Source organism: Mustela nivalis (genome assembly GCF_964662115.1).
Source record: "Mustela nivalis genome assembly, chromosome: 14".
In the NCBI taxonomy this organism is placed as follows: domain Eukaryota; kingdom Metazoa; phylum Chordata; class Mammalia; order Carnivora; family Mustelidae; genus Mustela; species Mustela nivalis.
In genome coordinates, this window is record NC_139033.1 from 19,187,263 (window position 1) to 19,214,650 (window position 27,388).

General features: G+C 56.9%; 1 protein-coding gene across 2 annotated transcripts in view; it reads right to left on the minus strand.

Annotated features, from left to right (window-relative positions):
• Nucleotides 1-77: 77 nt before the first annotated feature.
• The window catches only part of POLE (DNA polymerase epsilon, catalytic subunit), a 46,625-nt gene continuing 19,314 nt past the window's right edge, over nucleotides 78-27,388 (minus strand). Inside the window, exons 22-49 of one of the 2 annotated variants that reach the window (XM_082699902.1) lie at nucleotides 27,151-27,243; nucleotides 26,814-26,958; nucleotides 24,494-24,651; nucleotides 23,990-24,185; nucleotides 22,714-22,928; nucleotides 20,919-21,021; nucleotides 20,432-20,512; nucleotides 20,202-20,324; nucleotides 18,309-18,521; nucleotides 17,814-18,023; nucleotides 17,498-17,641; nucleotides 16,184-16,324; nucleotides 15,833-15,986; nucleotides 15,649-15,755; nucleotides 15,363-15,539; nucleotides 15,056-15,279; nucleotides 14,737-14,957; nucleotides 14,225-14,429; nucleotides 13,619-13,792; nucleotides 12,610-12,735; nucleotides 11,382-11,514; nucleotides 9,929-10,109; nucleotides 9,439-9,567; nucleotides 9,141-9,334; nucleotides 2,756-2,956; nucleotides 2,371-2,496; nucleotides 1,622-1,711; nucleotides 78-1,501 (exon numbers count right to left, since the gene is read on the minus strand). In XM_082699902.1, the coding sequence (XP_082556028.1) occupies nucleotides 1,388-1,501; nucleotides 1,622-1,711; nucleotides 2,371-2,496; nucleotides 2,756-2,956; nucleotides 9,141-9,334; nucleotides 9,439-9,567; nucleotides 9,929-10,109; nucleotides 11,382-11,514; nucleotides 12,610-12,735; nucleotides 13,619-13,792; nucleotides 14,225-14,429; nucleotides 14,737-14,957; nucleotides 15,056-15,279; nucleotides 15,363-15,539; nucleotides 15,649-15,755; nucleotides 15,833-15,986; nucleotides 16,184-16,324; nucleotides 17,498-17,641; nucleotides 17,814-18,023; nucleotides 18,309-18,521; nucleotides 20,202-20,324; nucleotides 20,432-20,512; nucleotides 20,919-21,021; nucleotides 22,714-22,928; nucleotides 23,990-24,185; nucleotides 24,494-24,651; nucleotides 26,814-26,958; nucleotides 27,151-27,243 (4,378 nt within the window). In that variant the 3' untranslated portion in view covers nucleotides 78-1,387. Of the gene's footprint in view, nucleotides 1,502-1,621; nucleotides 1,712-2,370; nucleotides 2,497-2,755; nucleotides 2,957-9,140; nucleotides 9,335-9,438; nucleotides 9,568-9,928; nucleotides 10,113-11,381; nucleotides 11,515-12,609; nucleotides 12,736-13,618; nucleotides 13,793-14,224; nucleotides 14,430-14,736; nucleotides 14,958-15,055; nucleotides 15,280-15,362; nucleotides 15,540-15,648; nucleotides 15,756-15,832; nucleotides 15,987-16,183; nucleotides 16,325-17,497; nucleotides 17,642-17,813; nucleotides 18,024-18,308; nucleotides 18,522-20,201; nucleotides 20,325-20,431; nucleotides 20,513-20,918; nucleotides 21,022-22,713; nucleotides 22,929-23,989; nucleotides 24,186-24,493; nucleotides 24,652-26,813; nucleotides 26,959-27,150; nucleotides 27,244-27,388 lie in introns of both variants that reach the window. The other variant, XM_082699901.1, reaches the window with a different exon arrangement.

The window sequence follows — 27,388 nt, forward strand, 5'->3', positions numbered from 1 at the left end:
CCCATCCCTGTACAGATGGAGACACCTTGCACGTGTACCCATAAAAATTTCAAGAAATGTAAAACTCAAAAAGAATAAAATGAAGTTCACAGTGTAATACTGAGAAGTTTGACAAAAAGGATGAATTTAAGCCGGGCTCTGGAGCCCGCAGTGGCCCAGAGCTCCCCCGAGGCTGCCCATTTGGGGTCTGCGCATACAATTCAGCGAGCCTGCCTGTCACCTCCCTGACTCGGCCGTTCCTTTTCTTTTTCTGCTCTCGTCTCATTTAGTCAGAAGCCAAGTGTGGGGACGGTCCTCCGGGGCCACCGACAGAAGAGCGGAAGCAGCGGCCCAGCGGTCTTCCCGAGGTCACTGGAAGGTAGGCCCCATGGCCTGGGGCTCTCCCTTGCCCAGCCCCACCCGTACAGAGCGCCGCACGTTGTGGCCCACATCTGCGGCCTCACTCAGCTCGGAACACGCCGGTGGCAAGCGTCCAACATTGAGGAGGCCACAGCCCTGACTTAGCCGCTCTGCCGCAGGCAGGTCAGGGCAGCAGGCCCAGGGCTGGCATGCTCCGCTTGGCCTGGGGAGGTCAGGCAGGCACCAGGGTGACGGCAGAGCAGGACCACGCAACCCCAACAACACTGCTGCGGCTGCTTTCTCCAACTCTCCCAAGACGTGGACCCCTCAGAGCTGAAGGGAAAAACCTAAAATCTTACACATGAAGCAATGATTTCCCCAAACCCGGGCCCTAAAGCGCTGAAGTCTGATAGATGGTGTGCACCGCCCCTCCCCTGGGCCCTCAGGCTCCCTGCCACTGTGGGACACTCCTCACAGCCCTGATTCCAGTCTCGTTGCTGCACACAAGGGGTCTGTTGTCACATGAGCCCTGGCCCCTGTAGACCCTACTGTGACCAGGAAGTCTCCGGGAACTCATTGTGTGAAAGACGCCCAGGTCCCCACAGGGTTCGGCACCGGGATTCCCGGGAAACGGCCCAAATCCTGCTGGCGTTGAGCTATCGGGCATGTTCTCTGCGGTAACAAGCAATCAAAATCCGGGGCCGCAAACTCCCACCAGGCGACCCGCAGGGACTCTGCCCAGACAGGAGACTACCCTGGGCAGCAAAGGAAAGACAGGACAGCCGGGAGGCTGCTCAGTCAGCAAGACACAGTCCTAGGGCCCCGGCCTGCAAACACTGCTCAAGCCCAGAGTGGGATGCCCTGACCACAGCGGGGGCCCAAGGAACCCAGAGGTGGTGACGCTTCCTGCTCCGGTTGGTTCAGGCCTCCCTGGGCCCCGTGACCTGCTCCCCGAAGCTCCCTGCGGCTGGTGTTCCTTAGTGCTCCGTCCTGGATGTGGTCACAAGCTTGGGAGGTCAGGGCCAGAATGGGGACACGGCTCGAGTTGCTACTGGCCCAGCTGAGGGTTCTTCTGTAGCAACCACTCCAGGGTCTCCATGAGGTATGACATGCCATAGTGCTGGGCAATGTTCTGGAAGATTCCAATCTGCTCCATGAAGACCTGCAGAAACGAGCAGTCACAGTGAGACCTGGCCGCAGAGCAGGCCCGGGCGCGTCGGCGGAGAAGCGGGTGTGGGCAGATGGGAAAGGCAGCAGGGTCGGCTGGCCGTGGGAGCCCCACCTTGGTGCGGATGGTGAGAGCGAAGGCCCCCGCGCAGCTGCAGAACACAGGCATGTTGGCCTCCTTCACCCCCCGGCACTTCAAGCAGATCTGCAACAGGAGCAGCCCTGGTGAGGAGGTCCCCGGCCCAGGCCAGTCACCGCCAGCCGTGGCCACTCGTTCGGCACATTCACTGGACAGGACCTCCCCGCCCTCCACAGCCCTGGCCTTCAGCTCAACCATGCATAAAATGTGAGACTTTGTGAGAGAGTATTTATCCAAATGTGACAGCTGCTTCCTAACCCCCTCAGTGTGAGCACTGCACCCTTGACTCTGCGTCCTGGGGGCTCCTCACCCCTGCTCCGTCCTCGGGTCTCCGCATTCCAGGACGCCCCCTCAGATCGCTGCTCAGACGTCCCCGGTCAGCGGGAATATCCCTCCATCCAACACTGAAAACTTCCCTGTTTGTTTCTCTTCCCCGTCCATTCTCCTTACACTCCCCGTGACTTACACACTCTCATCTCGCTTACTGTCTCTCCCCTCTTGCTACAATGAAAGGTCCGTGGGGCCAGCCCTGCCCCTGTAGGAACCCCAGAGACGTATAAGAAGAAGTCAAAAGGTCGCTGCCTGAACCACAGGGTGGTCACCTCGGAGGACCAGGTTGTGATTTGAGAAGTGTGCACAGCTGTAGCTTCTCCTGGGTGCAAACAGCTTATCCAGAAGGCCTCTGCCTGGAGAAGGGCCGTCCTAGGGCCAGGCCCACTGCTCACCAGGTCCTGCAGAGTGAAGGCCATCAGCTTCTTCTGCAGAGCTTCCACCAGAGCCATCTCGATGACGGAGGTGTCGTAGGCAACCTGACAGTTGGAGCAGAGCCACTGCGGCAGTACAGCCCCGTCCTAGGCAGAGGAGGAGAGGGCCAGGTCACTTCTCTGTGCAGCCTTCTGCTCAGCCTTCCCCAGGGCCGGGGAGGGATCACGTGGTACACGCAGGGGCGCTGTGGGCCCAGAGCACCGCCACCGCCAGGTGTGTTTACAAGGACACTGTTCTGGTCCGTGGCAGCGAGGGCCTTTTACATCAGAACTCACACGGACGCTTGTGGAGGGGCCCAGAGCATCTCCCGTCCTGACCGACGGCAAGGACGCGGCCGCTGCGCACCTGAGAGAAGGAGGACTCCTTGCACAGGTCCAGGTCCCGGCAGAAGTTACAGCTGCGGCAGATGACCTCGGGGAGCACGTAGGAGCGGCAGGGGTCTCGGAACTGGGCCTCCTCCGAGAACTCGCCCACGTCCACGAGACGAAGCAGGTCTCGGTTCAGCTTGTTCACCTGGTTTGTGATGTTCGTGTCCAGAGACAGCACCTTCAGAGAAGGAGCCCGAGTCAGGGATGGCCCCCTGGGCCTCCCGGCTGTCAGGACTGGGAAAGCGTGCGGGGGACTCTTGGAGCTGCCGTTTCTCGGCACCCCCCTGCCCCTCCTTTTTCCCGCGGGGAGCGTCAGAGGAGGGGAGTTGCGGCAGCCACACCACTGGATCCTCAGTGTGGGGCCCTGCGTGCAGAGGCCCTGCCCCCATCCCAAGGCTCACGGTTTCTGTCAGCTGCAGGGGACTCTGGGGCACACCGACGGGCCCTCCCGTCCTCCTCCTGACTCCTTCCTCCTCACGGACTGTCGTCCGAAACGACGAGACTTCACGGTCTCACTCGCAGAGTGGGGGATTTCAAGCCCCGCTGCTGGGGGGCTCCCACGCCCGCCTAGAGAAGCCTCTGCAGTCTCCCACTAGAGCCCGTGCAGCTGACGCCGGGAAGCCTGCAGACCACGGAGGAAGCCCTATCCCGATAGGAGAGGAAAGGGCAGGACCGACATCTCTGGAGACCTCTCCCACACCACAGAACCAAAACCACTTGGAAGACATTTTTGAGAGAACGAGTTACAGTCAAACTTGAAGCCCACCACCCTCTCCGGCGAGACAAGTAGACCACGGCAAGGAGGTAAATTTGCAAGTGCGTACAGTGAGGATCCATAACCTGTTAGGCTCAAAAAACCTACAGATTATAAAGTTCGGATGAAAAAATTGGATTGAATTAAAGAGAAAAAAAATGAAAAGAGATTTCACTAGTGAATTCCCAAACATCTAGGCAAGAATATTCTACTAGCATCTTCTGGGAAACATAAAAGGGGAAACACATTTAAACTCATTTTATGAGGGAGCACCCTGAAACCAAAGACAGTAAAGAAAACAGCAGACCAACAGCCTTCACGTGCACTCAAAATCTCCAATAGAACACCAATAAACCGAACGCACTGAGCCACACAGAGGAGAGCTCATCCTGACCAAGAGGGACTCACTGCTCAGGCTCTCTGTGGTAACTCCGGATCTCAGGAATGCAAGGCTGGATCAATATTTAAAAATCAGTGCCGTCGGGGCACCCGGGTGGCTCAGTGAGTTAAAGCCTCTGACTTTGGCTCGGGTCATGATCTCGGGGTCCTGGGATCGAGTCCCGCATCGGGCTCTCAGCGGGGAGCCTGCTTCCTCCTCTCTCTCTCTGCCTGCCTCTCTGCCTGCTTGTGATCTCTGTCAAATAGATAAATAAAATCTTAAAAAAAAATAGCTTCCTTTTCTTCAGTAAGCTATTTTTTATCAGCATTATTATTATTTGTTTATTATTGAACTATAGCTGATCTACGTAGGCACTTTTTAATGACCCAGATTTTATAGGTCTTTGCTAGAAAGAGATCTTGCTGAGTCCTTCTGAACCATACGTTCAGTTTTCTGTTGCAGAGGCTGGAGCTGAGGTGCTGAGGACAAGCGCCACACACCCATGGGGGCCCCAACCCCGTGCGGGGAGAGTTCCCCCCGCTCGCTCGCCGGGCCCCCCACTGCCGCCACCTGTGTCGCATGGGGAGTCTGCATTTATTTATCTGCAATGTTTTTTTTTTTAATAAAGATTTTATTTATTTATTTGACAGAGAGAGAAATCACAAGACGGCAGAGAAACAGACAGAAAGAGATGAGGAGAAGCAGGCTCCCCACTGAGCAGAGAGCCCAATGCAGGACTCGATCCCAGGGATCATGACCCGAGCCGAAGGCAAAGGCTTATTAACCCACTGAGCCACTCAGGCGCCCCTATCTGTAGTCTTGATGCCGGTGCCCTTGAGAGGAGGGGGGATGACTGAGCCTGGGAGTGACCATAAGCACACACCCAAAGCACGGACACCCTACAGCTGCTCATGCCATCACTCTTCGAAAACACTAGCGTCGGGACACCTGGGTGGCTCAGTGGGTTGAGCTACACCGCCTTCGGCTCCGGTCGTGATCTCAGGGTCCTGGGATCAAGCCCCGCATGGGGCTCTCTGCTCGGCAGGGAGCCTGCTTCTTTCTCCCTCTCTCTGCCTGCCTCTCTGCCTACTTGTAATCTCTGTCTGTGTCAAATAAATAAATAAAATCTTTAAAAAAAATAAAAATCAATGCCGTATCTAGACGGCCAACAGACACACAAGAAGATACGCAACATCACTCGTGATCAGGGAAACGCGAAGCGAAACCACAATGAGGGGCCGTCTCCCGCCTGTCAGAACGGCTAAAATAAGAAACACAAGAAACAGCAGGTGTGGGGAGGAGGCAGAGAAAAGGGAGCCCTCGTGCACTGCTGGTGGGGTGCGTGCTGGGGCGGCCACTGTGGAAACAGTGTGGAGGGTCCTTAGTGAGTTAGAAATAGAGCTGCCCTAAGATTCAGTACTTCCGCTACTGGGTATTTGCTTTAAAAAAAGAAAAGAAAACACTAAAAAAAGATAAAAGCAAACCCTAATTGAAAAAGATCTGTGCACCCCTACATTTACTACGGCATCATCACATTTACTACCGCATTGTCACTACATTTACTGTGGCATTATTTAGAGTCGCCCATTACAGCAGCAGCCCAAGTGTCCCCTGGTAAGTGAATGCATAAAAAAGATGTGATACAGGAGATAGGTCTGTATACAAATATTGTGTGTGTCTACACAGTAGCACTGAAGAAACAGAAGCTGAAGTTTAAAAGAGTCAGCACCATCACAATAGCACCAAACAACCTGAAAACCTTAGGTGCGAACGTGTGCGGTATTTATATGCCAAAAACCCCACACACTGCTGGAGAAATGGAACATGGGCCAGAGAAACGGGAAGATACAGGGGTTCACGAGCTAAGACTCTAAGCACTCAGATGTTAATCCTCCCTAAAATTACCTAGATTAAAAGGACTCCAACCTACATTCTAAAAGGATTCTTTTCCTCTGGGTAGGGAACCGATATACTGATTCAAATATTATATGGAAAGCAAAGGAACTAGATGGACTAGCCAGAGCGATTTGGAAAAAAGAAAAATAAAGTTGAAGCAGTCACACTGTCCGGTTTCCAAGACTTACTGATAAAGTCACATCATTCAAGACGACGTGGGTTAGAAAACAGTGAGGTGGATGGGGACCCAGAAGACGCGTACGTGCACACGGCCACGTAAGCTCTGACACAGACACCGAGACTATCCGATGCAGAGAGGCCAGTCTTTTCAGATCAGTAGTACTGGGATCATTAGACACACTGACACAGGAATACCAACCTCGGTCTAAAACATGCACACCGCATAAAAATTAACTCAAGGGCTCCCAGGTAGCTCAGTCCATGAAGCCTCCGACCCTTGCTTTTGGCCCAGGTCGTGATCTCATGGTTTGGGGGATCCGGCTGCTCCCTCCCACCCGCCCAAATCGGGCTCTGTGCTCCGCTTGAAGACCCTCCCTCTACCCCTCCTCCCACTCTTATACAGGACAGTAAGAGCTCACCCTATTAAAAAAAGTCTAGTGGTGGCTCAGTCCGTTAACCTTCCGACTCTTGATTTTGGCTCAGGTCATGATCTCAGGGTTGTGAAGTCCAGCCCCGTGTCCGGCTCCAGGCCCTGCTTAAGATTCTCTCTCTTCACCTCCCTCTGCCCCACCCCTCTAAGAAAAATAAATTTCTTTTCAAATATTTTATTTATTTTCTTAGAGAGAGGGAGCGAGAGGGAGAGAGAGAAAGCGCACAAGCCAGGGTAGGGGCAGAGCAGCAGACTTCCCACTGGGCAGGAAGCTGATGCAGGACTGATCCCAGGGCTCTGGGATCATGACCTAAGCTGAAGGCAGAGGCTTAACCCACTGAGCTACCTAGGAGCCCGAGAAAAAAAAATTTTGATGAATTAAAGTTAAGATCCACTCACCGAAAAAATACTGTTAGGAGAATTCTGAAAAAGTAAACCAACGTTTGGAAAAAAATATATGAAGAACTCTTAAAACTAAAAAATAAGGGGGCACCTGTGTGGCTCAGTCAGTTAAACGTCTCCTTTGGCTCAGGTCATGGTCCCAAGGTCCTGGGATCAAGTCCTGCGTCAGGCTCCCTGCTCAGCGGGGAGTCTGCTTCTCCCTCTCCCCCTACCCCCTGCTAATATCCACCCCACTCCACTCTCAAATAATCTTTTGTTTACAAAAACCCTCAAAAATAAGAAACATGACCTCAAAAAAAAAAAAGACCTCCTTTTTAATAATGGGCAAAACATTTAGACATTTCACCAAAGATGTATGGACAAAAAAGCAGCATGTGAAAAAACACTCAGCATCATCAGTACTGGGGAAATACAAATTAAAAATGAGATACCACCACACACCTATCCGCAAAGCTCAACTTCTGACAATGCCCGGGAGCTGGGAGGCACGTGGAGCAGCTGGCCTCTGCTCATAGGCCGCCGGCGGGAATGCAAACCGGACCCGCCGCTTTAGGAGTCCGCACTAGGACAAGACCCAGACAATCCCCCTCCTCCATCTTTGCCCCATAAAATTTAAGTTCCGATAAAATGAAACGTATGCTCACACAAAAACCTGTATGAGAATGAGAGAGCAGGGGCGCCTGGGTGAAGCGTCCACCTCTGGCTCAGGCTGCGGTCCTGGGATCGAGTCCCACGCGGAGCTCCCCGCTCGCAAGGAAACTGCTCCTCCCTCTCCTCCCTGCTTGTGCTCTCTCTAGCTAGCTCTCTCTCAAATAAAACCTTTCAAGAACAAAGAAATGAATGTTTATAGCAACTCCAGTCTTAAAAAATCCAACAATAAAAATCCAACAATAAAATCCCAGATGTACTCAGCCACTGCAAGACCAACCCCGGCTCTTCCGCACAACAGGACGCCTCTCAGTCGCAGAGCGGGACAGAGAGCACCGGAACAGGCAGCAACGGGGAAGGAGCACGGACCCCTTCCGCCAAGTCAAAGAAGCCAGACGGAAAGGGACATGACCATGCAGGGCCAGACGGGCGGCTCCAGGAAGGGCAGGGCAGGCGTGGCTGACCCCCGCGGTGCCTGTTTTAGCCCCCCCCCCCCACCGTCAGCGGCTTCAGCACTCTGTGAGCTCCCACAGCCACACCCCACAGAGTGACCTGCGCGCGCCTGTCAGGAAGCACAGGGACACGGGACAGATGGAACAGACAGTTCGGTGCGTGCCAAGACGGGTGCCCTGTTCGCAGGATGGTAAAACGTTCTGCATCCTGACTGTGCCGGAGACGTGGCACTGTGGGTCTTTGCCAAAACTCACACACCACACGTGAACAACGGTGAGATCTCACTGTAGGGAAGTTATCCAGATATTGAAAATTGTGCAGTCCACGACAGTGGCCAGACGGCATACTGAGCTACTCCTTCGACGGCAGCAGCAGTCACCTGAGCCCGGCCCCGAAAGGCAGTTTGCGGGAAGGTAACCTGACCCGCAGCAAAGCCTCTCTCCGGCAGAGGTGACGCCTGCGAGGGAGCCATCTGGTAATACAATCCCATGGCGGGCTCGGCCTGCCTTTCCCAGAGAGGCATGGAGCTGCCAGCAAGCTCTCCCCCACCGCCACGCGCATCACGGCATGTTCCGGCTCCCACCAGCCACCAGATCACGCACAACCATTTCACCACTCCACACGTGCCTCTCACCAGCACCCCCAGATCCTACTACCCCAGGGCCTTTGCATGGACCTTCTCCCTGGGGTGCACCTGGCCAGGCCCTGCAAGTCAATGGGGTCTCACCATGGTCCCCATCTTCCTCACCGGCCCTGCCCCATTCCTCCGAGCCCACCTACCCCTCACTGACACACAGGCTCCTTGAGGATAGGGGTCTCTCCTGTCTTATCTCCTTCTCACCCCCAATGCCTCGCACAGCAGCTGCCCCGATGGGGCAGCAAGTGATGATGGAGTCACCTGAGTATGTCCTTTGGGCAACTATGCCTCCCCTGCACACGAGCACACGCCCCCCCACCCACCCACGAAGTCACCCTCCCGCCCCCGCCCTGCGCACATGGACGACCCGTCCCCACACAGATGACCCCCCCCACCCCGCACATGAGGCCGCTCTCCCGCCCCAGCCACCTCCCCACCCAGCCCTGCACACCATAACGACCCCGTGCCCTCAGAGCCACCTGTGCACGAGGTTGCCTCCCCCCCCCATGCATGAAGCTGCCCTCCTGCCCCGCCCCATGGACCCCTTGGGCCCCAGCCCCGCAGGTGTGGGTCGCAGCCTCACCTTGCACACATACTTGACGAACTCGAGCGCGGGGTTGTTGAGCAGGAGGTGGGAGCCCGGGAGCCGCGGGAACAAGCTGGACAGCTCAGCGGAATTCCGCGAGCCCGTGACCTTCTTCTGAATCTTCTGAGTGATGCTGAAGAAGCTCTGCGTGAGCTCGTTGGCCACGTAGTCTTGAGAGAAGGTGATCATTCCTAGGAGGGCAGGGAGGCGGCTGTGTCCCCCGTGTTGTGATGGGGCGTGGAGGGCAGGAGTGGGGGGGCCCCAGGACCCCGGGACACGGCCGGGGCGTGCTCACCAGGCAGGGCGCCGGCCGCCGGGGCGTCCTGGGACAGCTGGCTGGGCCCCCGGCGTCTGAGGGGCGTGCTTCCCGGGGCGCTGCGCCGCAGCTCCTCCTTCATGCTGTGGTACACCGCCACGATGTACGCTGCATGGAGAGCGCGGCCTTGAGGGTCAGGCTGCTGTCGCGGCGGACCCTCACTGCCCCGGTGAACTCCCGCTGCCCTGGCGGACCTGCGCTCGGCTGGGGAGGCTGGAGAACCGCCTGCCACACACCCAGAGCCAGACCCCTGCATGCGCGCACCTTCTGGACGGCGCCAGCAGCTGTGTCTGCTCCAGAGGGGAAGGGAAGACCTCGGGGCACGCACAGACGCACAGCGGCGAGGCCGAGGCCGCGGGGCAAACAGGGCCTCTCTCGGGAGCCCTGCGGCCGGGGCGCGGCTGACCATCCACGCCGCCAGGGCACAGGTCCCCACGCACACCGGGGCCGCGGCGGGCGGGCGGCTCACCTGACACGATCATGAGGAAGTAGCTCTGGCACGAGGCTGCCTGCGGCAGGAACTGCACGATGTTCCAGTTGTTTTCCAGCTTGTCCTCCACGTCAGGCTCCGGCGCACCGTCCCCCTCCTCCTCTTCCGCCTCGGCCTCCTCTTCCTCCTCCTCCTCCTCTCTGTCCTCTTCTGGGGACCCCTGCTGTGACACAGCCCCAGCCCCAGCTGTGTCCTGGCCCCAGCAGCAGGAAGCCAGGTCATTCCCCACCTGGCTCTCCCGACCCTTCTGTCCCGTGAGGCTCACCCAGTCCCCCGAGTCCCTGGGCCTGACAGGATTCCCGCAGGACAGCTCTGAAGAGGGGGTCCCTTAGGGCAGAAGCACGCCACCCAGGGTGACGGGGACTCTCACTTTGTTCCTCCAGATAATTCACTTCAAGATTCTTCAACTCCCCCTTTCCAGGGCAGGAAGATCACAAGTGGTGACCTCGGGTGGCTAGTTCTCTTGTGTGAATCCCAGATCTCCTGGGCCGGAGACCCCAGTCCACACGGTGCTTCTGCAGCTCTCTCCCACGTGACCAGATGCCCCTCTAGAGGGGGCCCTTCTCCCCAGCGTGTGCAGGTTGACGGCCCCCGCATCCCTAGAGCAGCAACCACCGCTGCCTTCTGTCAGTCCAGGTATGATGTCTCCGCACACCTCCTGCCACAGGCCGTGCTTCCCCAGCCACGCTCAGTCCTGAGGGCAGGCGGACCTCGTGCCCACCACACACCCGGCCAAGCACGGCTCCCCTCACCCGCACTTGCTGTCCTCCCCATCCACCTGCCAACAGACACCCGGCTTCACACGCCTGGGTGCCGCCCAAGCCCATCCCACTGGCCTATTCCCTCCATCTTCCAAACACACCCAAGTCTGTCTCGCTGACCGCGTCCTGCCCTTCTACAGCGCTGCCCACAACATGCGGCCCTCGTGGACGTCAGGCCGACACATCCCTGCTCAGAATCGTTCTATCACTAAAAGCCAAATCTCCAACTCGGTGTTTGGTCCCAAGTGGCCTGGTCCTAGCTGCTCTGTGCTGCACCTGTGGGCGCCGCCCCAGGCCTGCCCTGGTGTCACGGCCGCCTGACACTCGCCCCCGGCCTAGCTCTTCCAACCCGGTTTGCCTGTCCCCTCCTTACAGCCCCACATCCTTCCCATCTGAACCAGCCCCTGCCCCACGGCTGCTCTCAGCCCCTCCCCTGCTTTGTGTTCATCTGAGTCTTTCCCGCGGCTGGGCTGTGTGTTCTCCACCTGCCCACCTGCTCCTCCCTTCTCCCCAGGCCCCGCAAAAGCAGCGTGCTCGGTTGTGTGCTGCTGCGAGATGCAGTCTGGGACCACACCAGGCCCTCCGCCCGCAATCACCAAATGTGTGCAAAGGGACAAATACGGACCCGAGTCATTTCAGATCCCCAGTGCTCCAAGATGGTCAGGTCTTACCTGTCCGCAGTGAATACGAGACGGAACGCTGCCTTTGATTCCACCGTAGTTGGAGGGATCCATCCAGAGAAGAAATTCCCAGGACCGGGAGAAAGAAATTGTCAGGGAATGGAAGAGCTCTTTGGAATGGATGCTAAAAGGAAGCAAAACAGAAATTGCTTCAGTGCAATCTATAGTTTCTCTCTTTTTCTCCACTTTCCTTTTTATTTTTATACGCGCTTATCCTCCACCTAACGACGAACTTAAGGTGGATTCAGACCGTATGACTCCTCACGCCTTCTAGGGAACAGCACAAACACGCCGCTGATGAGGCTTCTGCACCAACCCAGAGGGAGTGGCAGGAACTGGTGCTCGAGGGGAGCAGAGACACAAGAGCTGCGGAAGACGCCGGGGCCTCCCCGGGCGTGCCCCAAGCACGCGGAGCAGAGCGTGCAGCACGTGTGTGCAAGACAACATGAAGCTGGGGCGAGGGCGACCGAGCGCTGCACCACTGTCCGAGAGTCACAAGTCACGAGGCCCCAGGGCTGTGCTCGCAACAGTCCTGCCTCCAAATCTCCAGAAGTGCCCGGAAGGTTCGGTTTGTTTCCTAGGAACAAAGCTCTGGAGTATTCACAGAAGAACGAAACACAAGAGCACCCAACACACAGGGCGTCCGCACGGATTCGCAGCGGCTGGCGTCTAATCGCTGTCAGCAGCTCTGCCAAGGAGCAGAGAAACACGACATGGGATCGGGAGAAAAACCTACCCAGCGAACACAAATCAGAGCGGACACGAGTGTGACCGTGGGCAGAACAGACCACATAAAAGGTTATTAGACCTGACCTCAATGTAGTGACAGACTAGAATAAACATAGAATGTGCTGCACAGGCCCTAGGAATGCGTAGGACCCCACCGGGCCTTTCGCCACGAGAAGGCCGCGGGATGGGGCCAGCGGCAGGCCAAGCCCTGCGGGAGATGACGAGCGAGTCTAAGGATGCGACGAAGGAAATTACCCAGAAAGAAATAGAGAAATTTTCAAAACTTTCAAAACAGATGCACCTGTAATTCTATACTAGCACAAATATCTTTCAAAAAAGAAAGTAAATTAAAGGCTTCTTGAGGCTGTGCAACGGTAGGAAACATTCATTACGAACAGATCTGTGCTACGAGCCCCGACAGGAACGTCCCTCAGCGGAAGCTAAACGTCTCAGAGAAGGACAGGAGGGAGAACTCCGGCGCTGCCGACACCTGTTGGTGACGTACTCCACGTAGGCCAGGGCGTCTTCAACCCGCCGCTTCTTCGTGCAGAGGATGATGCGGTTGAAGTTGGCGTAGACGACGGAGGACCCCAAGCGCTTGAACTCAGCGATGAGCCTGCAGACGAAGGTTAGAACCACCGGTCACAGCAGCAGAGAAACCACAAGACCCCAGGAGCAACACGCTGATTCCCGAACTAAAAAGCTATCCTAAATACGCTTGAAATCCAGAAGCAAAAGTGAATGAAGATTTCTGCAGGGCAAAACCCACCACAAACAAAACCACACATAATCAAAGACAGGAGAAAACATACAACTTAGATCACACAAAAATGGCTAACTTTTTATGTAGAAAGAACTCCTAGAGATGAGGAAAAAGTCAACAGAACTATAGAGAAATTGGAAAAGGACCTGAAAAGAAAGTTCAGAACCATTTATAAGGAGGATTGCAGGCGACGAGTATATCCCGATAGCACCTTCCCGCGTCAGTGGGCTAGGGACACGCGTCCCATCACTGCCAGAGTACGGTCAGCTGTACAACTGTCACCAGCCACCAGATCAGCATCTTCCTGGCTAGTCATATACTGTCTATCGACCTTGCATCAGTTCTGCTCGCTGAAGGTCATTCTGCAGATTCATTCGCATGACCTTGGGTACAAAACCGTTCTTCTTGGTGATCTCTAGCAGCCTGAGCCTGAGCGCCCATTAGGATGACACACACACACGTGAGTCTCCAAGGTCCACTGGTAACAAGAGGTGCAGCACAGCACACACAAGGCATGACGACTTGTGCCGGAAGGAGACAGACAGACCATGACGCACAGCACAGCTTGGAAGGATGCCGCACAGAGGGTGACGGCACTAAGCGCCCCAGGACCTTTACCACCCCGGCCTATCAGCCCAGAAATGAGCTCCAGATGGCAGCCGTGCTGGCTGAGCGCCTCTCTGGTTCGAGGGACAAAGGGCTCGGCCTGGCCGGGAGCGGGCCCGGCAACACTCACTGCAGAAAGAGCTTCTTCATCATGCTGTGGAGCGTGCGGTGCAGAGCCGGGTCGTGGAGCAGTGAGGACGGGGCCCGCAGCCAGCGGTAGAAGTGCATCACCTGGTTGTCAGCGTAGACGTTGCGGTACTGCGTGATCTCCTTCACCCAGCCCACCACCATGCTCTTCAAGATCCTGGAAGAAGGCACAAATGTCCCCACGGTCGCCAGCACCAGCCTGCCCCATTCTGTCACCTTTGCCTCTTCCCTCCTCACTGTCCAAACTCACTGCCGGGCCCTCCTCTCACCCTCAGGCCTCCCTCTGCACTCAGCACCTACGGCAAGCTTCCCACCCCAGGAGGGAGGCCAGAGCACAGTGCCCCGAGGGCAGCAAAGCCCAGCAAACGGAGGAGAGAGCCGGGATCCACGTGGGGTTCTGGCTCTGCCGCCCACGGCGGAAAAATGCCCCAGTGACAGTGTGTTAGCTCTTAGGTTTCCAAAACAAGGGCAGAGGATACAAGAGCTTCTCAAGTTTCTTCTGGATTCCAGACTCAGCTCTTCTGCTTAGGGAGAGGACGGGACAAAAACGGTCAAGGCGAGGCTCTCAGGGCCGCAGGCTCCCGGGTACCTGAAGGTGCTGGAGCAGAGCGCGGTCTCGTCGTAGCTGGCCAGGGCGCTGGCGGCCTGATTGCCGGTGATCATGTCCTCCAGGGAGGCCTGCTGCAGCACGTCGAAGCTGATGCCCACGCTGTCGGCCCCTTCCATGTCGTTGATGTGGTGGGACTGCAGGATGGTGTTGACGGCCAGGTTCTGCAGGTCCAGCTCCACGCACACTGCACGCAGAGAAACCGCCCCCTGTGCACCCCGGCTCTGGAGCGGCAGCCCGGCCGCAGCAAGCGCAGGCTCCGACAACGCACTGCTCCCCGCGGCAGCCAGGGCCGGCCGGCAAGACGGCCACCGAGCAGATGGTGGAGCCCACCCTCACTCGTCCCACAGCCATGGAAGCTCCCGCAGACTCCGTTCCCACACCGGTATAGCCAAGCGTGAAGCACCCACCGCTCGGCGTTCCCGCCACCATGGAATGGCAAGAAATGGCAGAAGCACCAGCAGGCGGGGACCCCGTGGGCCTCAAGCACCCACCCGTGGAGTAGCAGCCTGGGCAGTTGATCTCCACACTGGCCTGGTCATCAAACTCCATGACGAGGCGATTGTCGTCGGCCTCCTTGCCACCCAGGTCAGGGCGTGACGTAGGGGACAGCCAGAGCAGGTGGCTGTGGCGCTGGAGGTGGCGGGCAAAGAAGAGGTCGGAGCCGAAGGTGGAGATGTCCTCGGGCAGATTACCAATGGGGATGTGGAAGTACCTGCACGGGGGGCATGGGCTCAGCCCCAGGAAGTGGACAAGCAAACGGGGAGCAGCCAGAGCACGGGAGCACAGAGGAAGCGCCTGCGCTCCGCTCACCTGCTCATCTCGAAGGCCTGCGACAGACAGGTGTCCAGGTTGAGGTAGTGGCGGATCATGCGCCGGGCCCCAAGGCGCTGCCAGTCCAGGACGCCGTAGCTGATCCTATCGGCCACGTGGACAGGCACCAGCGGGAACTCCTCCAGGACGGGAAGCTCACCAGCCAGCCTCTTCAGCTCCCAGTTGGACTGAACGGCGATGAGTGTGGGTCCACGGCGCTCCTCCTGGACATTGGGGAAGAAAGCGCCTGGGGGGAGGGTCCCAGGCTGGGGGAGGGGCGCGCACACACAGACCCGACCGCGCTCACCTTGTAGGCCAGCAGGAAGCGCTGGATGGCCCTGCAGATGGTCTTCATGTCGGTTTCAGCCCGAACTTCGAAAGTGTGTTTGGGGGGAGGCAGGAGCTCGGGACCCACTTTCTCCACCATGAGGCTGTGCTCGGCTGAGTACAGAGCGCCGAGGCTGGGCATCTGGTTGCTTCGCACCTAGACCGACCGAGGCCGCGTGAGGCCTCTCAGCAGGTGTGGGTGGCAGGGCCCCCTCCGCCACAGGCACGGGTGGCAAAGGCTTGACCTCCCCTTGCCAGGAACTCACGGTGTCCAACACGAACACAGACGCTCTGCGCTGGGAGGGCACGAACAAGCCGAAGAGGGCTTTGTGGCCCTGCGCGTGGTGGTACAGGTAGAGGTGGCGGATGCTGCCTGCAGGGAGGACGCGGCCGTCAGCCTGAGGCGCGCTGGGGGCCGGGCCAGGCAGGGGCAGCCGGCACGCGTCATACCTGGCTCCAGGTAGCTGAACTGGGCCAGAGAACGCATCTCCAAGTGCTCAAGAGCAAAGGTTTCGGCCTCCCAGCCCGACAGGTGCCTCACCAGCTGTTTATTGACCACACACACACAGCCCAGCTGCACCAGGGCCCGGAACAGTAACGGGACCTAGAAGGGGCGGGGCGGGGGGGGCGGGGGAACAGGCAGCGTGAGGGCCGCCGTGTGTCTTCGGCAGACGCGCTGCTGCAGTTCACGGTCTCGGACGGGGCCCACGGTTGTGCTTGCTAGCCTGTGCATCCCACACGCGTCTGCCCGCCCCCCCACCCCACTGGACCCTTGTTCAGCTGAGCCGGGAGGACAGCCACCTGAGTCTCATACACGCCCTCAATGTCTGGGGCCGACAGCTCGGTGTTGATCTCGTTGATGTGCTCCTGGTACATGTCCTCGGGCACCGAGTACTCATAGAGGTTGTAGACCACATTGGAGCGCGGGAGAGCACGGCTGACCTGGTGACAACAGGGCGATGAGCTCACCATGCAGCTAAGTGGTGATGTCCGTTCCAACACGACACGCATCACTGGAAAAGTGCCACTGCCACTGAGTGAACCCGCTAGAGCCCAACCTCCTTGCGAGGAAAACTGAAAGCTCGGCGGTGACTTCGAGCAGCAGCCCGGGGCTCCTGAGCCGCAGAGGAGCTCTCCGACGGCAAGGGCGGCAGATGCGCCTGGTTTACCGTCCTGCTGTCTTCTGAGTTTAATCTGAGAGGAACCACCTCCTCCTGGTCAGAGCACTGGTCTGGGGGAGCCACAGAGTGGGGAGACCCTGCAGAGGGGAGCAGGAGACGGTCCCCGGAAGATGTCCTCCTTCGAAGCCACCACGCCCACCGCATCCAAGGAAGCGACAGGAATTCCGATCACCTGCTGTCTGCTGCCCTCGCTGGGTCCATACCCTGCTGACTCCTCCTCAGAGCCGAGCCTCACCTCCTCCAGGAAGCCTCTGCAATCTAGTTCCCAGTCAAACACACACATCTCATCTCCTCAACTACACATCAGCTTGTGGGCACCCAATCGAGCGATGAGCACGGAGCCTCCGTAAAGGAGCTCTGGGTGGAACGAAGTCACGCGGCTGCCGTTTACAGGAAGCGTCCGCAATAGGCTGACGCAGGGGCAGAACGGCCACCAGCGGTTACCGAGGGCAGAGGGAGGGGAGACGCGGCTACAGGTCTGGGAGTCTTCCGAGGGTCATAAAAACGTTCAAGGCAGACTGTAGCAGAGGCTGCGTGACCGATACACACGAAAGCCACTGAAATGTACATTTTAAATGAGTGACTCATGCGGCACGTGAGGTCTATCCCAGCAAAGCTGTTTCTGTCAGAAGAGCCCCAGATCAGTGTCCACCTAGTCCCTCCCCTGCGCCATGGACGTGAGACACAAGAGGAGGGCGCACCAGGACAGTACGGCAGCTCTGCTCACGGAGCAGTCCACAGACACCGCTCCAATTCTTACAGCACCCCAAGAGGAGCTCGGGAGACAGAGGCCCCAGCACACCTCGCTGATGGTCACCTAGCTCATCTGGCTTTCTAGCTGCGAGGCCCCTTCTTTATGGGGCCCCTCCATCGGGGTGGAGACCACGTTAGAGGCCGAGCGGGCAGCAGACCACCAACTCCTGCGGCCCCATACCTTGCGATAGGAAGGCCCCTCCTCGGCTTTAGCCACCCGCTGGTTGACGTAGAACACGCGGGGGATGTTCAGCCTGATGCAGTACAAATCGCTGCCGATGACCGCCCACAGCCTGAACAGGCCCGCCTGGCTGGTTTCACTGATCTGAAAGGCAGGGAGTGTAGAGCAGCGTGCGTCGCCTCGTCACAGGAAGCGCTTGCCAGCAAAGGCCCACCCTTTCCCTCCATGCCAGACCATCGGAGGAGCCCCAGGACCTTCCCACTGGCTGCGCTGCTGCCCTTGGAGGCATCCCACTCCCACCGATCGCTGTCCACACCTGAACGATCTGCCATGGAAGGTCCAAGATGCTGCGGGCGGTCCTGCGCAAGAAGCTCCCCAAGCCAGTGGCGGGCCTGTCCCGGATGGCCCCGGGCACAGGTTCGCCCTCCGCCACCTCCAGACGCCGCCTCTTCCTGCGAGCCAGGCGCTGCCGGGCCTGCAGCTGCCACTTCTTCTTGTGGAAGCGGAGCCAGACCAGCCACTCTTCCTAGGACAGACGGTGCGACAGGTCAGGAAGAGGACAGAAGAAACGCAACAGAGGAGCACGCAGTAAAACAGAAACCGCCCTCCTCGGTGACTATGTCACGTGGCTTCCAAGCCCGCGTATCTCTTCTAGGGACTGGACAACTCCTGACCCCCTCAGAGATCAAGACCCATCCTGGGGTACCCAAGCTGCTTAGCAGACTCCACGGGACACAGCGAGCACAGCGTGGGCCCACCTGCTGTCCTTGCCCCTCCTCCACCGGCTATTCCGGGCTCCGAAGCTTCCTACCTGGGTCGTTCCGAGGGCCGGGGGCTGCCCCAAGATTTCCTGCCAGGGCACTGTCAGCTCCAGGTCCTGTGACTCCTCCTGGCTCTCCCAGAGGACACGCTTCCTCTTAGTGGCAACAGGAACTGCCGAGTGTGGTGGCTTCACCAGACCAAAATCCTCCATGTCGGGAGCACCAAGGCTCTGCGTGCCTTGTGGAGCCTGTGCTATGCCCACCTGCAAAGACCCAAAGGAGACTTAAAATGCCACGATCTCTCAGATAATTCCACCTTGAGAATTATACCGTATGTCAACTGAACAGTGTCAACGGGATAAAACACTGGTACAGCACAGTGTGCACCGACCAATCTACTTTCAATGTCAAAGAGTGAAGATGGGGCGCCTGGGTGGCTCAGTGGGTTAAACCACTGCCTTCGGCTCAGGTCATGATCCCAGGGTCCTGGGATCGAGCCCCGCATCGGGCTCTCTGCTCAGCAGGGAGTCTGCTTCCTCCTCTCTCTCTGCTGCCTCTCTGCCTACCTGTGATCTCTCTCTGTCAAATAAATAAATAAAATCTTTAAAAAAAAAAAAAGAGTGAAGACAGAACAAAACATCACTCAAACATGACTACGAAGCAAACACTTACATCTTTCCACGTTTGCTCCAAGGCTCTCCCCTTTTTGTAAGAAATAAAATATTGTGAAGCACAGGTCCATCTCCCTCCGGCCCCCAGTTGCCAGCCAGCACAGCGCCGGTCACTCCCCTACACTGTGTGCTTCTGCGGCATGCCCTCAAATGCGCACCCTCCCATAAGCTGCGGCGCTGGAGTCCCACGGCAACCTGCTCTTCCCACACATTAAAGTCTCAAAAATAAAGTAAATAAAAATAAAGTAAAATAAAATAAAGCCAGAAGATTCATCAATCTTGACAAAGATTTGTCTATTTCCTAAGTCTCTTCAAAGACTAAGGTTTGGGATTTACTGTTTACTTCCCTCCTTCCTGCTCTTGCCTTCATAACGTCTTTCTCCCTCCGCAGCTCAGTACGCTGCTAAGACTCTTCAGTTGAATGCTTATTCGATCTCCTACTTGTTTTTGTTTGCTAACATCTTTGCAAACAGACACCATGCATGTAAGTGTTCTTTCGCTGCATACCACAAATTTTGATAGGATCAGTACTTTCTTTTCTTTTCCTTTTTTTTAAAGATTTTATTTATTTGACCGACAAAGATCACAAGTAGGCAGGGAGGCAGGCAGAGAGAGAGAAAGGGAAGCAGGCTCCCTGCTTGAGCAGAGAGCCCAATGTGGGGCTGGATCCCAGGACCCTGGGATCATGACCTGAGCCGAAGGCAGAGGCTTTAACCCACTGAGCCACCCAGGCACCCCAAGGATCAGTACTCATTAAATATTTCTAATTCCCCGGATGCCTGGGTGGCTCAGTGGGTTAAGCCTCTGCCTTTGGCTCGGGTCATGATCCCAGGGTCCTGGGATCAAGCCCCGCATCGGGCTCCCACCATCCCCTACTTGTGCTCCCTCTCTTGCGGTCTCTCTGACAAATAAATAGATAAAATCTTTAAAAATATTTTCAGCATTGGAGAATTTTCTTTTGGCTCTTCTGATTTTAGCTAAGCCCTTCATTACACCCTTCAGTATTTTTACGGTCTCTACAGGTTTTTATTTTCTGGTTTAGAAAACCAAAGTCTCTGGCACAGTGATTCACAGAGTCCCTGAGTCCAATTACCACCATCACACAGAAGACAGTCCGTCTCCCTAATGGACGGCTCAGTGCATCCGATCCCAGAAGACCCCCCCAGCGGAAAATAGAAAGTCGAATGTCAGGCGCACCTTTTTACAAAGGAAAGAAACATCCGAGACCCGTGAATGGCAGCAGCAGGGCCCCCACCGTCCCGGGCGCACTACCTGTCTCCGGCCCTCCAGGACGAAGAGCTCACTGATCTTCTTCTGCCTGCAGACATCACTCTTCTCCAGAAGTTTCTTGTGCAGCCAGTCAGGGTGCTTGACGCGTGGTACTGGGTTCTTCACCTACACAGAGGGGCACGGATCACCTGTCCGACTGGCTAGCACAGGCCAGGCCCAGGGTTCCGGGGCCACGGAGCCCGTGGGGCCCTGTCTGTGCCGGCAGGCCTCACCTGCTGCAGAGCCGCAGGGATGGTGATGATCTTCTGGATGGCGCTCCCCAGACGCTCGATGTAGTAGTCCCAGTCCAGGATCTGGGCGGCGGGAAGGGGACGGCGACAGGGTGTGAGAGAGAGGAGCAGCAGCAGCGCTGTGCTCACTCTACACCGAGCACTGAGCTGAACGCTTCCTGCGACCGCTTTACCCACCTCGAAATTCTGGGACGAAACGTACCCATTTCACAGAGAGGGAAACCCATCCCACAGAGCACTTAAATGACTCCCAGGATCCCAGACTTAGCAGGGCTGAGCCAGCCCAAGAACGCGGCGCCTGGGTCCAGGCCCTCCCCGGCACTGAGCTTTCCTGAAGTGGAACAAGCTCCCTACGTATCAGGGGAGGACCACAAGACCAAAGACTGCAGACAAAATGCTGACCCGAGTCAGGGACGCTCTGCTGTCGACGCTTCCTTCTAAACCTCAGAGGAACAAAGTCAGTACTCACCGTCCGAATGTCGAAGTCTTGGAGGGAAGAGCTCTTGAGCCACTTCCGGAGGAAGTGCTTCCGCACCGTGGGCTCTGCCTGGAAGATGGCGAGCGGGATGGCCCTGGGCGAAGAGAGGCACAGAAGTCACCGACACCAGGATCTCCTCGACTCCCGTCACGGTGCTCGCCAATGTACACGCATCCCACATGGAAATAAGGGTGTAGACCTCGTCTGTAACCGTGCTGTTACTTCAGGATGTCCCTTCGTGTAAAGTACAGCTAATATGTAATGTTCGTCAGACGAGCTACATGATGCATCGCTGTATTAAAACGTCGTGGGCAAACGCACGCTCCCCCCACCAGGCACCATTTGGTCTGTGTTGTTTGGCCATGGTTTACAGATCACGTAAATCACATATTCACGTGTACACGCACTGAGGCGTTTCGAAGATGTCACTCATGGAGTGAGATACAGGAAGACTCCTGCTCTCCCGGAAGAAGGAGCCGGCTTCACATCACTAGCAAGCAGCAGGGCAACCATCATCCTTTCACTGGAGGAAGTATTTGTGAACGGGAAGACACTCAGAAAGAACACTACCGACACCGGTGCACACACCACCTAGTCCTCTCCGCCTTCACGCCCTGCCATTTTCCGTGAGAGACCAGAAGGAGGAAGTCCCGTGCAGCTCCCCCGACCGTCCTCATGTAGATGCACGAGATCCCTGCTTGGGTGTTTATTGAGGCCACGCGGGCGTCTCTACTCCTCCTGCCCAGACGTATCCGGGACGAGAAGAGCGGCGCCCGTGCTGGTCAGTGAGGTACAGGCGGGAGCGTCCCGCCGTGCAGGAGCAGCACCCCGCAGGCAGCACGCCGCTGCTGTGCTATCACTCCGACGCCTACACCGCCTTTCACCGCATAGAACACACGTGCCCGTCTTCTGACTGAAGGACACGAGGGCCTTCCCGACATCCGCTCTTAAACCCAAGGTGAACGCGGGGGCAGGGAGGCAGGGCATGTCCCCAAACGTGCTCCCCCGTGAGGGGAATCAGCACCGCTCTGCTCGGGCCCTGCTGGGAGGGGACAGTCACCCACGTGCCTGTCTACAGGATGACAACTGCTATCCTCGCTCTTTCTTCCCAACCAGCGACGCCTCTAAAACCCGCACTTCCTGATTACGGGGAGTTTAAACGTCCTTCCGTGCACTGGCCATCATGCTCCTCACCTGCAAGCCGCCCGTTCTTACCTGTTGCCTGCTTTTCCTGTCCTCTTTCTCTTATTGCTATAAAAGAATTCTTTACTTTACTCTGTACATAATTTGTTTCATTTTTTTTTTTAAAGATTTTATTTATTTGACAGAGAGAGATCACAGTAGACAGAGAGGCCGGCAGAGAGAGAGAGGGAAGCAGGCTCCCCGCTGAGCAGAGAGCCCGATGCGGGACTCGATCCCAGGACCCTGAGATCATGACCTGAGCCGAAGGCAGCGGCTTAACCCACTGAGCTACCCAGGCGCCCTTGTTTCATTTTTTTAAAAGATTTTTTCATTTATTTATTTGACACAGAGAGAGCACAAGCAGGCGGAACAGGAGAGACAGAGGGAGAAGCAGACTCCCCACCAACGAGGGAGACCAATGTGGGGCTCGCTCCTAGGACCCTGGGGTCATGACCTGAGCCGAAGGCAAACGCTTCACTGACTGAGCCCCCAGGCGCCCCGTCCTGCCCTTTCCAAGGAAGCTCAGCTTGCTACGAAGGGACAGACATTCCACAACAGACTCGAGCTTCCGAGCATCTGAGGCCTTAAGCTCGGGAACCCTCACCTCTCTGTGACGGGAGAGCCCTCGGGCTTCCGGGAGATGATGTAGCGGCAGCTCAGGCCCGCGTCCCTCACCATCTGGTCCCCCAGGAACTCAGCCAGGCGTTTGGCTGTGCTGATGGACGTGGACTTCTGCTCTCCATAATCTTCCAGCTTCCGAGACATGGAGCGGTTCTCCGAGATCAGCTCGAACAGCTCAGAGTCGGGCATGTTAGCCGCCTGAAGAGAGGCAACGGGCACACGGTGGCGCAGAAGGCAAGCAGCGCCCCCCCAGGCTCACCGGCAACAGCCCGCCCAGTCACTTGACTTTCTCCAGCCGTGCGACAGGGCTGCGTCACGCCAGCGAACAGGAACACTTACAAATCCAAATGCAAAGCCCTAACTGCCATGTCATTAAACTATGTGAGGACATTAAGAAATGTGTGAGCTATTAGTACCAAAGCTGGAGAAAAAGGGAAAAGACGGAACTGGCAATTTTTCTCCTGAAAGGAAGAGAAAATCAGGGAAAGGAGGAGTGAGGAGAGAGACAATGCAAGCTGGAGAGCCACAGACCGAGTGCGGAGCCGAGGCTTTCCTCAGCAATGAGAAGTCAGGCGGCAAACAGCCCTAAGGGCTCCCACGCACATGCCCCTGACCTCGTGCCCCCGACATCCTGTAAGATTTGTTTGGCTCCTGTTTTGTGTGTTTTTCTCTCTTGGTGGTTACTCTCACGTGTGGGTCAACACTACAGAATAAGACAACACGCCAAGCTACCACAGCCCACAGAGCCAAGGAAGGCAGAATAATGTTCCAGAATATTCCAGTATCCCTTAGACTCAGAAAGTCTCCTCTTAGCAAATACCACAATAGAGGAGGGACGAGCACCCGTACAAAAGTGTTCGAGGAGACATTACAGCTGTGGAAACCACACACCTAACCGATGCCCGACAGCAGCAGACAGTCCTGTGAGCTACACAGTGCAAACACGACGAGACACAGGCCAAGCGGCAACAGCCAGAGAACGATGCTGTCCGTGAGAAGGCGCTGTTGAAGGGAAGCCGGCCCTGCTGTTTAAACCACGGAAACCCCACGCTCACTTACAGGGACTACAAGCATTGCGAGAAGCAAGGTTGACATGACCACTAGTACACTGTCCTACAGCTGCTTTTACTGCGCTGTTTGTTTTCTTCAAAGCCTTCCATCACTGGACACGGGGGTCCCACTGACAGGGACTCCGGGAGGCACCGGAGCCAGGGACATGGGGGCCGTCTGCAGCCCAGGGAAGAGGAGGGGGGCCCTACCTTACTGTACAGCACATCCAGCCAGTAGTCGGCCACCTTGGCGACAGAGCTGTACACTTCCTCTAGTGTGCTGCCCTTGAGGAAGGCCTCGAACACCGAGGACTGGAAGATCTTAATTAGCTGCAGCTCCCCTCGGCGTTTGATCTCAAAGCCCTTTAGCTCAGCCAAGGAGCCGTCCTCATTGAAGACTGCATACCTGGAATCACAGGCAAGCACGGCAGTGAACGGGAGCCCGGGAGGCTGGCTGCGTGCCACTGGCCCTCCGTCCGACCCTCCCCTCTGGCCTCCGTCGGGCGGCACACATCTCTCCACCCCAAGGCTCCTGCAGCCTATGGAACCAGAATCTAGCAGGTGGAGAGCAGAGGGGGCAGTATTATGTTTCCAAACTGAATCAAGAAGGTTAAAAAACTATGATTCCCATCTGGCCTCCTGGTCCACTTCCAAGATGGGTTAAGTCTCGTCCGTTCATTCTCTTCCCAAACACGATTCCTACAGGATTCCTACCTCTTCTTCAGCTTCTTGCCTTCTTCCTTGGAGGCTGGAAGGATCATGGCAAGGTAGGGTCCGTCAACCTCGAAAAAGATGCTGTTCTCTGAGCGGGTGACATAGCTGAGTGAGGACGGCTCGGTCAGCTCCTGGTACTGGTCGTTGGTGAAGCCTTCCTGCGAAGTGAGGGCAAGAGAGGCTGCCTCACTCCCCACCATTCTGGAAATGACAGCTGCCCTCTGCGGACCGGCTGCACCAGCGAATGGGGGCTCTTCTGTATAACAGACACCGCTCGGCCAGAGAAAGAGGTTAAGTTCTGACACCCGTCAGGCGGAGATGAACCAGAACGCATTCTGCTAAGTCTAGAAGCTTATACAGCTTGTTTCCATTCACAGAACACTCTGGAAAAGGCAGAATTATCACTGCAGAGAGAACAGACTGGGTGGCCAGAGTCTGGGGCTGACGATAAAGCAGCAGCTCTTGGGAACTGTTCTGTGCTGCTCTGGGGCAGTGGAAACACGACTCTGTGTGGGTCAAAACCCACAGAACTGCACTCCACGAAGAGTGACTCTCCAGCCAGGATGCTGGGCAATCCCGAGAGGGACCGCAGCCTGGAAGACACAAGCCCAGCTGCATTCTGTGCAGAATCCCGCTGACGGGCCGACTCGTCACTCTGGCAAACCCTGTCCCGACGGGGTAGTACAGACCGAAGACAGACACACTACGCACACATGCTGTGCTATAGCCGCAAGTTCACTGCACGTGATGGCACAATCCCGAAGGCACTGTGCACACACACACTAGGGCCCAACAAATAAACACACCAGAGTGAGGGACAGGCTTCTCACCACAGGAAGACGTTACCAACGAGGAAGGGGACTAGCCTGGGGCTGGACAGGTGAGTGTGGACTTACATTTTCGGTTTTAAAGCGCACACGTAGAGAAATCAATCCAGATGCATGTGTGGGCAAGGAAGGTGTCAGGGAAACACTCCCTCCTGGCTCAGCCACCGCAAGAGCTAGAAGCACTAACACCCAGCAGCAAGGAGCATCTGTACCTGACCGTGGTTTCTAACACTCTCCCCAGTAAAAGGAACCTGGCTCCTTAGAAAAACGGGACTGGGACTGGGGAAACTCAAGATGAGGCTACAGCACCTTACAGGACCAGGAAGTATGAAAGTGTTTGCTAAAGAAAAAAAAAAAGCCCCAAACCACAGAACAGAGGCATGCGTCAAGAATACGTGGACAAGGGGTGCCTGGGTGGCTCAGTGGGTTAAGCCTCTGCCTTCCGCTCAGGTCATGATCTCAGGGTCCTGGGATGGAGTCCCGCATTGGGCTCAGCGGGGAGCCTGCTTCCTCCTCTCTCTGCCTGCCTCTCTGCCTACTTGTGATCTGTCTGTCAAATAAATAAATAAAATCTTAAAAAAAAAGAATGAATACGTGGGCCAACGAGAAGGAGCCCCCAGCGGCCAGAGGAAGAAGTGCAGTCCAGAACCCAGCAGGACTCAACCAAGTGCGTCACTAAGCAGGGGTAAGTGGTCAAGGGTGATGGTGCTTCCCTACAGAAGGATTCCAAGTAATCCACGCGCCAGGAATGTGGGAGGGGAGAGCCACACAGAACCAGCAACAGACACTCAAACCAGGGAAGATCAGGGAGAGTCAGGACAGCTGCGTCCCCTCAGCGATCTCCCCAGCGTGCACGCGCGGCTCTGGTAGTTTGAGCACGAGCCAGACCGCGGGACACCACCGCGGGGGGTGTGGGCTGCATGGTGGTGGGGGAGTGGGCAGGACGGGGAAGGGGAGGCCAGCAGGGCAGATCCCGACACTGGGCAGCAACAGGAGGAAACACAGGCCATACCACCTCATTCTAACGACAGAAACAAGACACGAATCTGAAGGAGAGGCCGGCCAGGACTCCTTGAAGACAGGGAGCTGCCGGCCTGGAGGGACCTGAGAGACAGGACCCGCACGTCGGCACAGGGCCCGGGCCCGGGAGATGCAGGAGACACAAAGACTCCAGCTTGGTCACGGTGTGGTGTGAGCGTGGACGCCTTAGCTGCGAGCCACAGCATACACAAACCTCTTAAGTCCGACACTACTTCAAAATAAAAAGTTACAAGCATTAGAGGAAGACTCACTCCAGCGTGAGCACGGCTCTCTGGACGGACCCTCGGGCTCTAGGGAAGCTTGAACGGCACAAGCAGGCCGGGCTCGTGTTCAGAAGGGAACACACAAGACTGAGAACCAACACAGTCCCCCTCCCAATCCCCATCAGAGTTGGGGGTGGTGCCAGGAATCCAGGCCCAGGAAGCAGGCCCTCCCTGGAGACCCAGGCTCACCTTGACCATGATATTTAACATGGCCCCAGGGTAGGAAATGGTCAGCTTGGGCTTTTTTACACTGGTCGTCTTGATGACAAAGTTTTCAGGGAAGCTGTTGGGCAGGACGCACCATATTCCATCGGTGTCCAGCTCCAAGGGCCTCCTTTGGAGAAACAGAGAAACAAGGCCACATGGAGACCGGACCATGGCCTTCACGGAGGGAGAACCCAGTGTGAAGGTCCTTCCTGGCCGTGGACCCAGGAAACAGTGCCCACCGGCTGACGCCCCAAGCCGCCCGCCCGCCTTCCCCTCCAGGCTATCCGCTCCCGGCGGCTGACCCGAGTGCGGCACTCACCCGATCTGCTCGATCAGCTCCCGCGCCTGCGTGATGATGTTGGCTCCCGTGAAACAGACGATGCCTGCCATCTCCATGGAGTACCAGCGAGCCCTAAGAAAGACAGTCACAGCCTGGGGAACCGATGGGGCTCCCTGAAAGGGTCACTGGAGGAGGTCAGGAGAAGGAAACCAAGAAGGGGACATCGAAGCAGGCCAGAGAACCACTGAGGAACTGAGCTCAGGACTGGGGACAGTCC